Raw genomic sequence first — 17,918 nt, 5'->3', positions numbered from 1 at the left:
GTTGATTCTGCTTTGATTTATTCTCTCTTTCTTTCATATTAATGTTCTAGAAAAGTTCAAATTATATGATAAGTTATACAGCTGGAATGTTCAACCAAGAGATGGTGGGATCCGATTTGAGTACATAAAGACTACTATGGGATATAGCTAAACGAATTGATAAAGCTTGAGGAAGACTAGTAATTCTGAGATATGGTTTACCAAATTGGTGGTAATGGGCTAAAATATGAATTAATCACAATTAAAGATGAGAAAGTTAGAAGTAGGCACTGCCTCAACATGCAAGCCCATCCAGATTCAACTCCTGGCTTCTTGAGATGTATTTGGACCATGTTACTATCAATTTTTTGACTTATTCTTTGTTATGAATTGGGAGAAACTGGAGAGTTAGTGTCTCTGAGGAATGCCTACCAGCCAGTTCCTTCCACCTGCAATCAGCTTATATCAATCAAGACAGCAGCCATTGAAACAATTTCTCCTTTTTAAAGTGTTCACTTGGCAGGGGGGGATGTTAGTGTATCATTTTGACTAAAACACTGACCTAAATTTAGCTTATCCCCACCAGCCACTCCCAAACTACCTGTGTGTGAGATTTCTTACATGGACTGGAGAGAAAAGCTATCTTGCAAACAAAGAGTATCAATAGTAGTAACATGTTAATTACCAGTATTTCAATCCAGTGACATGATAGACATTGAATATAGACCCAGTTCCAGTATTATGGACTTCATGGCCAAGCAAGTCCCAGTACCACACTGTAGTGAGTAACCCAGCTCCAGTATTTGGTGAGTAACCCAGCATCAATATGGGAGAACTTGACAGGTAACCCAGCTCCAGCCTTTGGTGAGTGTAAACCCAGATTGTGTGTTTCGTGAGTAACCCAGCTCCAGTATTTGAAATTTGACAAGTAATCCAGCCACAGATTTGGCAAGTAACACAGTTTTAGTATTTGTAAGTAAACATCAGCTGTAGAAGTTTAGCTTCTATGGGTGACCTTACTGGCATGTAACCCAGCCTACCCAGGTCTAGTTACTCTAGTATATCAAACCTTGATGAGTAACTTCACCAAGCTCCAGTACTTTGTCCGTACCTCGGCACTAGTACACAATAAACAGCCTCTCTTGACTACAATTAGAATCATTGTCCTTTACACCTGTGCAACCCCACTTTTAACTGTTCTTTGCAAAAAATTCGCTGATGGCTTCAGCAAGCGAGAGGGTTTTTAATTGATTTTTCAGTTCCACAAGCTCGCTGTGAAGATCCTCAGAGTCATCTACCACACCTGTGAAACAAAAATAAACAAATAAACTAAAGTCAAGAAAAATGAAAATTCTATTACAAAATCAAGATGCACTCTTATATTAATTAATACACAGTATTGCACTGGAAAATGGAGTCATATAGGTGTGAATTGTACACATGGTCATGTAAGAGTTACTAACAAGGCACCTCTGCCATTTTTACAGGGGCAGCAGAGACAAAGCCAGAGGGGCATAATACCCCTTGTTTTGATTATAAACTTCTGGTATACATATCAGAAGTGCTCCTTTTTTGTAATTTCCATATTTGTAATTAAAAATCTAAAAAAAAAAATATCTAAAATGTGCCCTTTTATTAGTAACTTTGCAAAATCTGTTTAAAACGTTCCCTTGTTGCAAAAGCATTCAAATACCAAGATTTTGGAACAGGGAATGACAGTGGATCTAGACAAATATACAAGTCTGCCCCTCCTGCTGCCCCCATGGGCATGGAGAGGTATTGAAATAGGTCTAAGGCACCCACCTGACACCCTGAGGACCACCTTGGATGGTCTCCTGTCCTGCAGGTCTGTATATGTGACGCAGACTTCCAATATATTATCCTCTGTAACTTGGATGTAGAACTGCAGAAAGTCAAACGCACTGGCAGTGTGTACCTCTCCTACCATCATCTCCTTGTGTACAGTCTGTAATAACCAGGTAAAAGAGAAAATGAAGCAAGATTGTGTAATTTACAATGGAAGGGATGACCATGAACTGTAGTATCATTATTGCACATATGCACCAACTACTAATTGCCTTTTGGATACACTAAGGCAGGGTTTCCCTGACTTTATCCCCCCACGAACCCCCTGTGGATGTCAGAGCTGTCCACAAACCCCCAACATTTTGAGACCCGATCTGAGTCATTACTATACTATAAACGCATAACAGTGCTGAAGTCGTAAAAGATCAAGTTCATAGTGTAATGAAAAAAAAACTTCTGTTTTATAATTCAGTTATTTATCACATGCATGGTACTGTACTACTATGGAACCATATGCGTATGGAACGCGAAAAGAGTTTGTCGATGGTTACGACTTTTGTACATTACTAAATTATGATATATCAGATTTTAGTTAAAAAAAAAGTACTCTAGTTTTGAGTTTCAGAAACATCTCAACAAACCCCCTGGGATGGACTCATGCACCCACTGGGGGTTCATGCACCCCAGTTAGGGAACCCCTGCCCTAAGGAGATATTTCTCTGGTTGCCCTGACAGGATGTTGTACTTTGAAACCTTTGGCAATTGAAGTATGAGTTCCCTCTTAAATCACCTAGTGTCTACTAGTGGGGCTCAAACGTTCAGATGTCGTCGTAGAAACCATATACTGAACATAAACACTTTAAATAGTCAATTCTGGCTGGACTGAAATACCTCCAGTTCTACAGCTTCCTGGCGTCGAGATACGTAAGCATTCAAGTAGTTGCCGACCATCTGGACGAAGCATTCCATGCTATCCGAAAGATACCGGTCCACCAACGACTGGATGGGAATAAAGAACGGGATGGAATGCTTCTCTATTTTGCTCTCCTCGTTGATTTCAACTTGGGCGTAGAATGATTCAAAGAACTCTCCCTGGTGGAACGTATCCCAGCATATCCTCAGCTTCTTGTTGGTGATCGGCTCCACGGTGGCTCCTGTCAAAGTCGAAAAATGGAAGTTAGAGAGTCTGACATTTCGATACTAGCAGGATCTTCTTTAGAGAGCCTAACTGAAAATGATCACGTCAAAAAAACTTGTAGGAAGCTACGATGTGCTTTTGTACTGTACCTGTCAACCACTAGGAAGCTACGATGTGCCTTTGTACTGTACCTGTCAACCACTAGGAACCTACGATGTGCTTTTTTACTGTACCTGTCAACCAATAGGAAGCTACGATGTGCTTTTTTACTGTACCTGTCAACCAATAGGAAGCTACGATGTGCTTTTGTACTGTACCTGTCAACCAATAGGAAGCTACGATGTACTTCCGTACTGTACCTGTCAACCGATAGGGAGCTAGGATGTGCTTTTGTACTGTACCTGTCAACCAATAGGAAGCTACGATGTGCTTTTGTACTGTACCTGTCAACCAATAGGAAGCTACGATGTGCTATTTTACTGTACCTGTCAACCAATAGGAAGCTATGATGTGCTTTTGTACTGTACCTGTCAACCAATAGGAAGCTACGATGTGCTTTTGTACCGTACCTGTCAACCGATAGGAAGCTTTCATCTCTTCTGCCTTCATCTGTCTAGCCTTTTTCAAGGCCCCCCTCAGGAGTTCCAACTCCTCATCATTAATCTTTTTCCTCCTCAGGCTTTTGCGACCATTCGGCTCATCCTGGATAAACTGCTTCAGTATCTGCATGTGGTAGAGGTGGACATTGGTAATGTTCAATACAATCATACATCATCATGTAAAACTATCAACTCAAATGGGATATGGATGCTCACAAAAGTATATATTATGCAAACCAGATACCAACAATCCAAAGCATTACAGGTACAGTATGGTACCTAATATTGTAAAGCATGTAAAACTTTTGGTCCAATGGAAATAGTTTTGCAACTTGTTCTACTAATGACATCATGTTATAATAATGAATATTGAAAATTCTTCGTTCGCACAAAGATCAACAGTAAAACGGTTTGTTGACCCCAAATAAATTTTCACAATGCGTTACAAATTTTTCAAGGACAAGTGGAGAGAAATGACCTCCAAGGGTGTTTTGAGGCTTGTCATGAAGTTAAAAATAACATGTTTCAGTTGATTTTATGGAATTTATAACACATTGGTGTGACATTAACATTAAGGCCTGCACAGGGGAGCTGCTTCATCATCAATTTAGCAGTGACGCAGAATTGCTTTCCTTTTCTTTTTCTTGTGATAAGTGTTTCGTGGTGATTTGTTCACCAAGAGCTGGAGAGTACAAAGGAGAGTTGCGTATTCAGTGCCACCATTTTCAACTCTATAGATGGCGCTCTTTAATTATAACTTGTCATATTACAATATTTGTACTGTATGTACTGAAAGAGCCCCATGATAATGGTATATAAATTCTGCCTGTAGACTTAAGTCAACATTTAAACAACAACTACAGTATAAATTGAAATGACAAACATACCCTATGTGCATTGATTTCAAGTTTTGCAGCCACCTCTTCTTTTTCATTCCTCTTCTTTATGATTTGTTGCTTTAAAGCCTCTAGTTCCTTCTTCTTTCTATGACTAGTCTCTTCCAATTCGGACACTATTAAGGCATTCTCTTCCAGTTTTTGCAAATGTTCGAGAGAGTCTGTCAAAATATAGAGAATTATTTTCATTAACCTCTAGATCTGGTAAGCAGGATCTTTGCAGGCAAACTGCTCCTAAGTACTGGATCTACCTCATTTTAAATGTATTAAAGGCATTGAAGACTCGCCCCAAACCGTGTGCGGCCATCTGAAAAGTTAACTTTCCGTTGCTTGCAAGAGATGTTTTGTTCATGTCGCAACAAAATGCAGACAGTAATGAAACGTGATACCTTGTTATCTTTAGCTGGACCTGAAATGTCCATCGCTGTATGGTTTGTACACTGTGCTGTGGGTATTGACCGCAGCTGTATGTACTGACTGTACACTAGTGTCTAATTACCGACAGTAGCAAGCTGAGTGTGTATTTTCTGGGATCGATGTTGGTGTCTAACACTTCTGTTACACCTCATTCAAAACTTTGTCAGAAACCGGCCTTAGACATTTCTTTTTGCGCGAGTCTTCAAACCCTTTAAGTGTTTGATCAAACGATAGCCGGTTAACGTATGTCATGAAACAGAGCTAGTAAAAGGATGCAATTTTTTTGCAAATTCATTGACTAGTCAAGAATAAAAACAAGGGCAATGGAGCACAAATGTTCAATATATGATAAGTCAGGCTAACATTGACTACTAAGGCTGAATATTAGCTGATTATATATTTAAAGCTCGCCTGATTGTGGCAACTGCGCCAGTTTAATATATTTTGCCTAAATTGTGGATAGGCTACTTTGTAAACTGCAGTGCTAGCCCTAGGCAAGATAGTTGCCTTCACACCACAACTTACATGTACACAAGTAGGCCTAAGGACTTACATTTACACTTGGCAAAATTACATTTTTCATCTTTCATCAGTTTGGGCAATTTGACATATTTCTGAGTTTTATCTTGCATAAATTTTCCATCTTGATATTAGCAATAAACCAAACTTGTGACTAACTGTAGTGTAACCTTGCATTATAATTAATGACACCGGACGTTTGGGATTGACAGTACATATTTGGATCGGCATAAGTTGTTCAAATAACAAGCCTTTTAGTTTTAACGGAAGTTAGCCTAGGCCTAGCCCTGAGTGATGTCACTTACTTATCGAACATCGATGTTCAGATTCGGATGCCATATTGCACACTTCTGTAATAGTCAATCTACTAGATGTAGAGTCGACCTCAACTTCCAAGGCAACTCTGTAGAACCCTGTAAAGTCATGAACGTTGCTACAAAATTTTATGTACGATGTAGGCCTAGCCTTCAACTATCGACAGTACTACAAGGCCTCAGTGTAAAAGCTGTTACAAAAACAAATAAGCGCGCTAGTAGGAAAAGGTAAAAGGCATGGCGCCCTTTCAGATTACGTTTGCCAAATTACCGTACCACGTAAACACGACTCACCGATTGTAAACAAGATCAGATGCAATGGCCGCATCCATGGTACAGTATGTTGTAGTTCGAGGTGATCTGTTACATTCTCTGAAATGGCCGACTGGAGCTGTTATTGCTCAGGTAAATTTGATCGTTCTATTACGATCCTTGATAAATGGGTATACTCTGGGTGGTGGGTGAGACAAGTACCATGAGTCAGAACATAGTTTCGCAAAACTAGTACTATGCTTAGGTAGTATAGTGCACAGCAAAGGCATTTGTTCAACATTACAATATTGCCTCTATCTTCCAAGTATGCTAGAACGCATTTTACTATCACTCTCGTGGAATCTACCACATCTCTTTGCAAAATTTAAGGCTGTATTAAGCAATGTGTAGTGAGCTAAAATGTTGCATGTGGTATGCTGACTGAACTGTAAGTTAGTTTAGGTAGGCCTATATCTTTATGACTGGGATCAATTGCAGGGGGCCAACAGACTATCATCATATACCTCAGTTTACTTCCATGTACATTTATATCATATAGACTATCCAACACGGTACACCACAGTTTACTTTTAACATTTTTCAAAGTCTATCAATTGTGATACATGTCATATGTGATTACCTATCTACTGAGTGTCAGAAATTCCTATTACAACCTAAGAAACAATATTTATCTGGATGTATAGGTGTAAAGTTTGATAAAAGATGTTCCCTTTCTGCAGGCCTGTCATGCATGTACCGCAGTTTTACATCTCTACAAGGAAGATGAAAATGTGGTGACATATACAGCAGACTTGGATAATATGCACAAAGTTGTCTTAGAGGTAAAGTCTACTTTATATAACCTTGTTTATAGTAAACTAAATCTAATCTGTCTTATCGTTTCTTCAAATTTTCATTCATATATTAAATCCGAACAACATTCATTGGTGATTTGAAAACTGTTAACTCAAGTACCTTTCAAAACGAGTTCAAATTATTATAAATTTATAATGTAAAAGAATTCAAGGAAACATATTTGCCTGCTATTTGCATCTATGTCACCACAATTGTTTTTGAACAATTTCATTTTTGGTACAAACTGTGACAACTTCAAATGTCAGTAGATCTGAACAACAACAGATAGGAAGTCAAATGCTAAGTTTTTAGAAACCTTTGCTCGTATTAAATTCTCTATATTAAAATGTAAAGGGAATCTTCCTCTACTTTATAAGTTGATGGCAAACCAAGAGCCTAGAATGAATCTGGTTGAATATCTACACCAACTACACCCACTGCCCCACCCCTCGAATATAAAGAAAACTATAAAATGCACCTTCCAACTATCAAAACACTAATCATATACTCATGGAGTGTTAGCTGGGAGTGTTAGCTGTGGAGTGTAAGCTCAGTGGTTAACGCCAGTGCCTTCCAATCATAAGGTCCCTGGTTCGAGTCACTCCAATTTTAATGTATGTCATCAAGTTACAGAGTTGTTGACAATTGACAATTCATAATCATGGGCGTTAAATATGAATGTAAGAGACTGACTTCGGTCAGCTTGCGGCTTTGATAAGCCAATGAGGCTTCTTCGCGAGTTCCTGCTTGCAGGAGGATCTAAAATACATAATACATGATAAGCCTACATCAACCACCCCATCCCCATGCATGCAAGCATTCTTCATCTAACCAACACCATTGAAAACTTCTCACCCACCCATTATCCATTGATACAGACCAGACACTCCTGCAAATACTTTACCTCCTTCCTGTCTTTCATTTACAGGCTAAAAATGAAGAAAGTCTAAGAGGTTTGGCAGAGAAGCTACAGGAGGGCAATGTTGACCACAAGTTATGGATTGAACAACCCGAAAATTACGCCACATGTTTAGCAGCTAAACCATACCCTAAAGAAGAGATACAAAGATATTTTAAAAAGTTTAAACTGTTTAAATGAACTGTTGAAGTGCACCGATAAATTGTCGACGGTTGTCTCCACCTCGAGTCGGGCCGAGATGATACTGCCGGTGTCTCCATGCCGACTGTGAAATCACTCTAACTGGAATCGCAATGTCGTTACATATGTAGCTACCGGTTTAATACTGTAACGAGTGGTTATACGAATATATGTGAAGGTTTAAGGCTACAAGGTCCTTTTTCTGTTAGAAAGGAGATGGTTTTAAAATTGATGAAATTGTCGATGGATTAATTCACCTGTATTCAGTGACATGTTTTGGGACAAGCAGGTCTGGTTAGAGGAGGTCGAGGGGAACCTTCAGCCCATGGGTGCAAGGTTAAAGGCAAAAATACGGGACGAACATCAGTGTAAATTTCTCATTTTCATAATGTTCTCAATGAAAAATCGAGAGTGCAAGAAGGAGCCCTCTGAGCCTGGCTTGACTTGTGATAACTGCCGGACAAGAGGAGCTACTTTATTGTGTAAGGCTGTGTCACACTAATAAATAATCGGAATACATAATCTGAATTCATTTTTATGAACTTAACTAGAAATTGATCTTGGAGGCAATATTTTTGCAGATGGGGACGTTTCATTTCCTGATTGTATGTGGATTCTTAGAAAACTGCTTTTAGGAATTGCCACATGTTACTTAGTTTATTGGTTTAGCTAATCTTTATTGTGTCTCCTTCCTAGAATGTTAAAAAGGAATCTTAATGTTTCTTAATATTTTCTCTTGATCAAAGGACAGATATGAAATAAAATTTGGATGAAAACTAAGTCAACAAAATTCTTGGAAATTATTATTGTACTTAAAAACAGGAACTGTGGTTGTGTTTGGCTTCAAATATCGGGGTTATGTACATGCAACCCAGACAATATCGAACAGGAACTCAGTTTTTAATTCCAATTTCAGAATTTGTTCCAAATAAGTAAAAAATTAAAGAATTTTATTCACTTGAGGCATTATGGTTTCTTAAGACATCATAAATTGAAAAACAAAAGTGTTAATGTCTTCATTTTTCTGTCACAAAGTATTCTCCTAGTTGCTTTACAAGCCATATAAGGAGGTTATACTTGTAATCCAGAACAAAACAATAATCAACTATCAGTATAATATTAATTAACCTTCATTTCATTAGGGATTATGTATATGATTTGAAATGTTGCCCATTTATAACATTTTGTGACACCGTCTCCCCATCCCCTCCCACCCCCCCCCCCCGGATTTGAGTCATGGAAGAAGGTGACCACTACAGGTGGACTTACAAGGTCTTAACTTGTAGAGACTCCAAATGGATCAAGATTGCAAAAACAAAAAACACAACCATTTGAGAAACTTGGCAGTTCCAAGCATAAATGAAAACAGTTTAGTAAGTTTACGGGAGACAGGAACCAGATGAGTAGACAAAAGACGGTCCTTCAGAACCGAATTGGAAGAGTGATAGAACACTGATCAGATTGGTTGAACAGAGATTGATTTATGGACTGTAAAAACTTGTTAAAACATGAACTATTAATATGATACAAACAGAAAGTATGATCATTGGTCTTAAAATAAAAGCAATTACAAGAAAATAGAGAAGAAAAGAAAAGTACATTTAGACAATGAACACTTAATATATACAAATATTACTAAGGACAATATTCATATGTGCAATTGCATTTATTGAGTGCTATATACACCTTGATAACTAAATAATAATGCTTCATAGAAGTAGCATCACTTCTAAATATGTTGAGAAGTATCAGCTTGATCAAAATAGAGGGGGATGTTGTAATATGACATATATCAATTTTGATTATTTACAGTTATTTTTATTTAGCATTGCTGCCCTCTATTTTTAAGAAAAGCGTATTTGTTAACATGGTGCTGTTTAGTGGCTGCTAACTTTTATTAGGTATGTGTATACTTCACAACAACACGAGAGATCATAGTAACGTTAACTTAAACGCAAACTTGGGAAAGCACAATTAAACATCTAATTGTCTTCTGTAATAAGATAAGTTTAAAATACTTCATATATGACTATATACAAGGATATACACAATCAGATAATGGAAATTAACGAGAAACGAAAATTTTTGTCGAAGTTTTTTTTTTTTTTTGCATTAACACTATACGAGAAAGGGTCTTGACTCACGAAGATACTTCGGATTCGACTAAGACCCATTATGTACACTACTCTAGTTTTCGATAGAAATAATGATACATGGACTGAGCTCAAAGCATATAGGCAAAATATATTGCAAATTATCGTAACAGTCACTTGAAACTGATTTTGAAATTATAACATGAAATTCTTACATCACCAAGATCTTAATGTTTCATATTTCTCGCAGGAGGGGCGACATGGCCTTTATTTATTTATTTAGTTTAGTTTAGGATAGCGGATAATAAACAAAGTGGAGGGCTGTGGTATGGGGAGGGGATGAAAAAGACAAGAAATAGCCCGTGAAGTCAAACAGCTGGTCTGATTTACTATATTCTATAATTTAGTGCTTATTATTCGCTTTCTTGTTCTTTAACAGCGATAGTTATCTAACTTAACAAACAGGAATAATAATAAATGATTTATACATGCCGTGCTCACCACCAACAACATTAATTTATCTTTAGTCTTAATTTCAGTTTTGATATGTCTTGGTCTAAGAAAAATGGGTGAAGACATATAATAGGCTATCCAATTTTAAAGCTACTTCAGTTTTCAAGGTAGTCACCTTTAAAATATATATTATATCTCAGCTGGGATGCTACTTTAGTAGGCTAAATTGACCATGACGTTGGCTTATCTGTGCAGGCCTTGTGTTAATTCATTGTTTTATCAATCTTAAAAATATAACTCATCCCAAACATATTTCTTTTTTTAACTACATACAAACAAGGGAACATCCACTGCATTACATACAGCACAGCTTGTCCTTGAAAACTTTATAATGCTTGTCATTTGAGACCATATAACCCAATGCATCTTTGAACTTTGTGACGAACCTCCGCCGCCCCACACCCACCCTTCATTGTCCCCTCTACCGCCACCTTTAACGTTTTCAGCTATTTTAGTCACAATATATTCTCTTTTTCACATCACTTGCGACCTCCATGCTGTATTTTTCATGAAAGTTCGGTGGTATTTGTCGGATTACAGTTGCTACCCCCAGTTGTCAAATTAATCATAAGACCTACATTTGGATCAACGATAGCTGTTTTCTTCCTCGCCTTCGTAAAGATAGCTCTTATTCGATTATAAACGTAGACTATAAACACTTTATAACCACGTCTAAAATCTCGGTTGTAGGCGGCATAAATAAAACTGTTAATGGAGCTGTTGCCATGAGCCAATGCTGCCCCAATAACATGTAAGAATCGTGGCCAACGTGTGTGGTAGTCACCGAGGACCATGACAGCATGAGGTGTCCACATCAGGACAAACACAACCAGAATCATCAAAACTGATATGAGAATCCTGCGGTCAGCGTCCATCTGTTTCCGTGTCACAATACTCTGGTTATAGTGGGTCGTACCTATGGCCCTCTGAACCAAAATCAGGTTCGATTTCCTGGCAACTTTCAGGATGCGGATATAGCAGAAAACACTTACGCAGAGTGGGAACCCAAACCCGACACCTATGAAGTACAGGGTGTACGAGTAAGTATATGTGAAGTCGTATGTACACATTTGCAGCCGTTCGTCAAAGGAATGGCGCCCCCATCCGACGAGGTTCGGTAGGTCCACAAGGAAACATGCGAACCAAATTCCAGCTATCATGATCGGTACCGTGCGAACATTATATATTTTAAGATAATGTGCACGGTGACAAATGATGACGTATCGATTGAGGCTTATGGAAGCAATGCTCCAGAGTGAACACGAACAACTGTTAGTAAAAAGAAGAAATGAAAACAGTTAAACATTGACGAAGGCTTCGAGCAAGGTTGGGCCAGCGGGGACAACTATACGTCACTAGCTCCCCCAACCCCAACCCCCTTCCCACACACACACCTTCACTCCAAAAGCTATATTCCACTACAAGTGAAAAGAAGAAATTGAAACGTTTAAACACAGGCTTCGAGCAAGGTTGGGCCTGTGGGGGACAGTTACGTCACCAGTTCCTAGCCCCACCCGGGCCCCTCCTTCACTCCAGATCGAAGCTATATTCCACATTGAACACGAACAACTACAAGTGAAAAGAAGAAACGGAACGTTTCAACATAGACTTCGAGTCAGGGTGGCCCCGCGGTGGACAACAATGTTACACTCTTACACTCTTCATTTTTACCTTGAGTTTATTATGAACGTGAGAATGCACTATTCTTTATCCCATATTTTCCGCTACCCCCTAATTACATCGGTCCAGGTTTTAGTCTGTAGCCCCTGACCCCTTCCCCCTCCCTCCTCCTTCTTCGTCAGACAATACAGTTCTACATTGTCTTCTGTTTCTTTACAGTCCAAGTATTCTTGTATATTAGTGTAAAATAAAATCCAAACTATAGTATCTTACGTTCTATAAACCTTCGTATCAACTTACTCCGTGTTCATCATATGACAGCCATTAGGAGCCCACTAATTGCTTCTAATAGGCTTATATGGCAGGGTCAGTGTCGTTTTTATAATAAAGGAACATCCCTGAAAAAACAAAATAACCTTAATGGCATCCATATTGACGAGAGAATCTACTATATTAATTAGGCATTCCCACGTGTCAACGTCACTTGGGTCAAGTTGGTTAGATGGAAAAGTGTTTGTATCCACCCCTACCACCCCCCCCCCCCACACTTTCTCTCTCTTTCTTTTCCCTCTGGATTTTTGTTTACGTTTTATTTATTTATTTATTTTTGACGGTTAGGTCAAATTCTTTATTTCAATTCGTGTGTTTTCTTGTTCTACTTTCTGCATGACTTGTGAGAGCGTTGTGGTCAAGTGGTTAAGGCAGTGGACTGGTGATCTAAGGATTACAGCTGCAGGTTCGATTCCTGGCCAGAGCATTGCGTTGTGTCCTTTGGGCAAGGAACTTTATCTCCATTGCATCTCTTCACACAGGTGTATAAATGGGGACCTGTGAGATAAAACTGTCAGCTGCATGGGCGCTGTTTAGCTGCTGCCATGTGTTATGGTTATGGTTGACTAGGGTTATATTGTTGTGAAGCGCATAACAATGCATTTGCATATTGTTGCGCTCTATAAATGAATATATTATTATTATTATTGTTACGACACGATCGTGGGATTCGGTTTGGGCCGAATACTTCCTTGCAGTACTGGGAAGTGTTTAGTCTGTGTGTGTAGAGATGAGTGGGGGGGGGGGGGGGGGAGGTGCATCCGGGTTATGGCAGTGGATGTATGTGCATTTTCTTTACAGCTAACTGTTTGTTTCTTGTTGTCTTACTGAATTGTGTTTTAGTCACACTGGAACCGTTTTTGTTTGTTGTTCTAAATATGGAAAGATTTTGTTCACGGAATTAGTGATTTGTAAATGCTAAATCGTTGTCATAGAATAATCTTTGACGTCGTTTCACTACCTCAGTGCAGATGCCTTACTCAGAGAAAACTATCAAATATGTATTAATGATAACATTTATTTATTTATTTCTGTGTTGTCTTAAATGCTGGACTTTGTAATATAAGTCACTATCTTTATACTCTATATTTGTTCAAAAAAAGATGAACGTTTCTATATTACATAGAAGTGTTCTCTTTCACCTGGATTTGGGTGTATATGATAAAAGTTGAAACATTGTGGACAGTCTAAGACAATGACTTATAGACAACTAATTAGCGCTCTCTTTGTGTTCCTTTTAGAGACTAATTACATTATTTTTTTTTTCAACTTAAACTTTCCCTCGGCCTTCATCTAATCTTTGCATGGGAATTATTCATTTGAAATATAATTTTTGTTTTACAGTATTTTGAAAATATTCTCGAGACCGACGACTACGACGACGATGATGATGATTACGATGATGATGATGACGACGATGATGATGATGATGATGATGTTGATGATGATGATGATGATGATGATGATGATGATGATGATGATGATGTTGATGATGATGATGATGATGATGTTGATGACGACGACAACGACGACGATGATGATTACGATGATGATGATGATGATGATGATGATGATGATGATGATGATGATGATGATGATGATGATGATGATGATGATGATGATGATGATGATGATGATGATGATGATGATGATGATGATGATGATGACGTTTACAGATCAGGACACTTTATCACGTATGGCTTAAGCTTTGTTTAAAATTGTTCAAAGGTCTCTTCTTCCACATTTTCTTGTTAAATTTCTTTCTATTCCATCTGTGGTTTGTCTTTCGTTGCCATGACTTAATTTCTTTTTTACTTATATGTTAATCCAAGGGTAAAATTTAAACACGAAAATGTGTAAAGTATAACCCAATTTAACATGATACGGTAACGTATATCAGGGAGAAAATCGTCCTTAATCACGCCGTGATCAGACATATGATGTGGGCAATATTTGCTGTTTTCTCCTCTGCTTGTTCGCACTCGGAAGGGTATAATGTTCACCTTCTTTGGCTTGACTTGACTGGACTTACAGTGAAATTACTCTTTATACCATCGGCACATTTGTTGAAAAATATTTGAGTAAGGATAAATTGGTCGGAAACACATCTGCCACAAATAATCCCACCCCCCCCCACTTGCCACAGTATAATAATTTCTTTCAGGCTCGAGTAACCACAGACCTAGCTAAGCAATATATCTTCTAGACTGTGACTGGGGCAATTTGTGTACGTTTCATTTTTATTCTGACCAAAAGAATTCAGGTCATCGGTTGTGATTTCTAAAGAATCACCACGTCCTCGCAATGAACAATGAAAATAGAAACAATAGGGTCCTCGGTTAAAATAGAAAACACAGCTGTGTGTGTGTGTGAACTTGTTTTGAATTCTGACTACTGAGGACTTGAACAACGGAACTCCAGGTCCTCGATTGTGATTTCTAAAGCATCACCACGTCTTCGCAAGAATTCTATTGTTAAGGGATAGTATTAAGGTTAGAGTACTTGGATTTGAACAATGACAAATTCATAATAATAATAATGGGGTCCTCGGTCTGATGTAAAGCACACATGTGTGTGTAAGAGAACATTGAACAATGTAATGAAGGGAAAGCCAAAACTAAAATTAAAATAAACTTCCGAAATTCTAAAAGGTGTGACGTCTACGAACCATACAATCATGGAATCAATTTACAAATTCAGAACCACCACGAAAATACTTTACAAAACTCTTAACAATTTTTGGTAGCTAGCAAAAATACGGTTTTGACCTTCCTGAAATTTACGAATAAATTACTTACGATATTATGCAGACCATCCCGATCAAGTTACACAAAACGGGTTTGTCTTTGTAGAAGTATCCGTCGGTTAAAATTCCAATCATTCCAAAAATGGACACGAATAACGTTATGGACATATCCGCGACCGCCAAATTCGTGACGAAAATATTTCCGAGTGTCCTCAACTTCTTGTGCAAAAGCACCGCCCCTATGACTAGCGTGTTACCTATACACCCCACCACGCACATAACAAGAGTCCACGCCATAAAGACAATACTGATTGGCTCAGACCTACGAAACGGACTATAAAATTCCTCTTCTCGATCCATTTTACATTCAAATAAAATATGTTGTTTTGTTGAAAAATTGCGTCGAGAATTTAAAATGACACAAGGTATACAGGAAATTAATATATATATATATATCCGAAATAGGTCACTATCGCTTATTTATACGACAGACTTATTTTCGAATTAAGTAGTCACCTCAACTTATGAATTCGTTGTGAGAAGTATAACGGTATACTTTACCTCATTAAGCATGCGTAAACGGGGCATTTGCTGGAAGCAGGGCTGGCTTACGCAACTTTCGAAGACAACATGTGTATAAGTTCGTCACTTACACGTGATTTTAAAAATAGATGAAACAAAATTAATAACAACAACAACAGGTAGTCTAGAAGAACTTGAAAAGCATATGTGCTAATGTTACATATATTCTGGTTTATGGATGTTTTTCCACTGTTCTTTTCTCTGTTACAAACCAAATTTGGCGGTGTGTGAGGTTTTTGAAAGCATTCTTATTGTTCTATACGATATCTTATTTCATTTATCAAAGTACGGTATATCATAAGGGCCTACACATGCACTTTTGTTTGTTATTTAGTTGTATCGATATGCTTACTAAGCAGGCTCGATCATACGACGGATTTGTCCATTTTCAATTGTTCCAAACTTTCATGACAATTTTACGTTGCTTAGCATTTTGTAAAAAGTCTTCGTCTTCCAAATAGATTCTCACATTGCTGATAATTTCTTTTGTCATGATAACTGTTCACATGTGGATCCAAACTCCTCTGCACTATTCAATCATATACTCTCAACATTCAAGAATTGTTAAACCTCCCCCTCCTTTTCTCTTGACCCACCTAATATAGTATAAAACATCCAAAATAATATTGTTGCAAATAGTATTAACCGTTTCACATAGCATCATAAAATAATATTTTATCATAATCATATAAGAATACATCCACCACCATGGGCGGGATTACGGGGGGCAAGAGGGGGCATTTGCCCCCCCACTTTTTCCCAAACCTTAATTTACTTTTTTTGTCGTTTTTGTAGACAAATGTGCACAACCCTAATCGAAATTATTCCCTATCAAATAGGCCTATTTGTTTCGAATCTTAGTCGAATTTGTGTTTAACATCGTAACATGTAGCATGAATAACTGGAGCTGGAGCTAGCACATGGTTCGCAGCACAGGTTCCTGCACGAATCCTGGAGCTAACACACTAGCGATTCAATTCTGCATGTGATGAATCCGCGGCATGTGCTACAGTGCTAGCTTCAGGAATTGATTTTCAACGTTGCTGCTCTACTGAATGCGTTGAATAACTAAATCCAGAGAAACGATTTACAAAAGCCAGAATTGCATATTGGGTATATCAATAATTAAGTTCAATACACTGACACATGACACACACCCCACCCCACCCCCAATGGTCTAGCCCTTCATGAACAGTAAGTAACATTCAAGTATTTATTATGAATTTCTATGTTGCCTGATAATATGGCAATAGTTCAAACATAATGCTGGTACTGCCAGGTAATAATTTCATTTTCAAATCTCAGCCAGTACTATGAAATGACCCGTAAATATATTGCTCCATGATACACCTAGTCACATTGTAAAATCCAAACAGTCACCCGCCTCGACTTCAGTGGCGACGGAACCGGTAGACTTGAGGGGCTTATCCCCCATAAAAAAGTGTGGGGGTAAAGGTATGTTCAGCCCCTAATATTTGCCAAGTTCTCCAAGAAGTGGGGACCGTGGGGAGAATTTCGAAGTGGGTGCTGAACATATTCTTGATCGGTCCAATGCACAATATACTAATAATTTTAGGGGGAAAGAACTGTCGAGATGCGATTTATTGCGGTTACCAGAGGTGTCATATTTGCTGATCTAGGATTTCCTTTTTGCTTAAATTTCGACACGCCGCGCCAACTGATGTTGGTGCACCGTCTAAATAGTGACGTATAAGCCTCAGTTGTGCATCACCATATAAGTTCTTCTATCTGTCCTCCCTAACTTTACACACGTTCATTAATTGTTTAGATGCAATTTAAAGCCTATATGGGTGTTAATTTTACCGATCTAAGGGTTCCTTTCATCAAAAATTTCGACGATCCTTGCCAACTGATGATGGCGCTCCGCTTAGATAGTGACGTATAACAAAAGTTGTACATCACCATCTGACCATATGTTCTACTATCAATCCTCTTCAAATTTTTAAACGATAATTAACTATCTAGATACAATTGCAGACATGAGATCCATATTTCAAGGATGGGTACATGCAGCTTAGAGCACTCGGGAAGTGCCATTTCCGGCCATCTGGAGGGTTTGTAAAGCCCAAAAATTTCTTGTACGCTCCGCGCCAACCGATGGTGGCGCTCCGCTTAGATAGTCTTGCTGGCAGGTTTGCC

The 17,918-nt window shown here is 38.3% G+C and overlaps 3 protein-coding genes across 3 annotated transcripts; 1 reads left to right on the top strand and 2 right to left on the bottom strand.

The window, feature by feature from the left end:
* Window position 1: 1 nt before the first annotated feature.
* On the bottom strand, window positions 2-5,845 carry LOC139984480 (centromere protein O-like). The gene is made up of 6 exons (XM_071998396.1): window positions 5,660-5,845; window positions 4,410-4,579; window positions 3,493-3,646; window positions 2,677-2,939; window positions 1,783-1,945; window positions 2-1,282 (listed from the first exon to the last, which is right to left on the bottom strand). Exons 1-6 carry the CDS (start codon window positions 5,691-5,693, stop codon window positions 1,170-1,172), a joined length of 897 nt encoding a protein of 298 aa, XP_071854497.1. The 5' UTR covers window positions 5,694-5,845; the 3' UTR covers window positions 2-1,169.
* A 69-nt stretch (window positions 5,846-5,914) lies between these two features.
* Window positions 5,915-8,664, top strand: LOC139984483 (putative peptidyl-tRNA hydrolase PTRHD1). Its single transcript, XM_071998398.1, has 3 exons — window positions 5,915-6,073; window positions 6,661-6,762; window positions 7,704-8,664. Exons 1-3 carry the CDS (start codon window positions 5,987-5,989, stop codon window positions 7,872-7,874), a joined length of 360 nt encoding a protein of 119 aa, XP_071854499.1. The 5' UTR covers window positions 5,915-5,986; the 3' UTR covers window positions 7,875-8,664.
* Window positions 8,665-9,256: 592 nt separating this feature from the next.
* On the bottom strand, window positions 9,257-15,686 carry LOC139984479 (melatonin receptor type 1B-B-like). The gene is made up of 2 exons (XM_071998395.1): window positions 15,229-15,686; window positions 9,257-11,749 (listed from the first exon to the last, which is right to left on the bottom strand). Exons 1-2 carry the CDS (start codon window positions 15,534-15,536, stop codon window positions 10,987-10,989), a joined length of 1,071 nt encoding a protein of 356 aa, XP_071854496.1. The 5' UTR covers window positions 15,537-15,686; the 3' UTR covers window positions 9,257-10,986.
* Between the last annotated feature and the right edge of the window lie 2,232 nt (window positions 15,687-17,918).

The sequence above is a fragment of the Apostichopus japonicus genome, chromosome 17 (assembly GCF_037975245.1).
Source record: "Apostichopus japonicus isolate 1M-3 chromosome 17, ASM3797524v1, whole genome shotgun sequence".
Lineage (NCBI taxonomy): Eukaryota > Metazoa > Echinodermata > Holothuroidea > Aspidochirotida > Stichopodidae > Apostichopus > Apostichopus japonicus.
This window is presented reverse-complemented; position numbering and strand designations above follow the sequence as displayed.

Excerpts from the sequence above, each read along its gene's own strand:
- LOC139984480 (XM_071998396.1), bottom strand. The coding sequence starts at position 5,693 with ATGGCATCCGAATCTGAACATCGATGTTCGATAA. Across the intron at positions 3,647-4,409 it reads TTGAAATCAATGCACATAGG|ATACTGAAGCAGTTTATCCA; the intron begins GTATGTTTGTCA and ends TACCACATGCAG. Across the intron at positions 1,946-2,676 it reads AGGAAGCTGTAGAACTGGAG|ACTGTACACAAGGAGATGAT; the intron begins GTATTTCAGTCC and ends TGGTTATTACAG.
- LOC139984483 (XM_071998398.1), top strand. The coding sequence starts at position 5,987 with ATGGCCGCATCCATGGTACAGTATGTTGTAGTTCGAGGTGATCTGTTA. Across the intron at positions 6,074-6,660 it reads CTGGAGCTGTTATTGCTCAG|GCCTGTCATGCATGTACCGC; the intron begins GTAAATTTGATC and ends CCCTTTCTGCAG. Across the intron at positions 6,763-7,703 it reads TGCACAAAGTTGTCTTAGAG|GCTAAAAATGAAGAAAGTCT; the intron begins GTAAAGTCTACT and ends TTTCATTTACAG.
- LOC139984479 (XM_071998395.1), bottom strand. The coding sequence starts at position 15,536 with ATGGATCGAGAAGAGGAATTTTATAGTCCGTTTCGTAGGTCTGAGCCA. Across the intron at positions 11,750-15,228 it reads GGGATGGTCTGCATAATATC|TTGTTCGTGTTCACTCTGGA; the intron begins GTAAGTAATTTA and ends TTTTACTAACAG.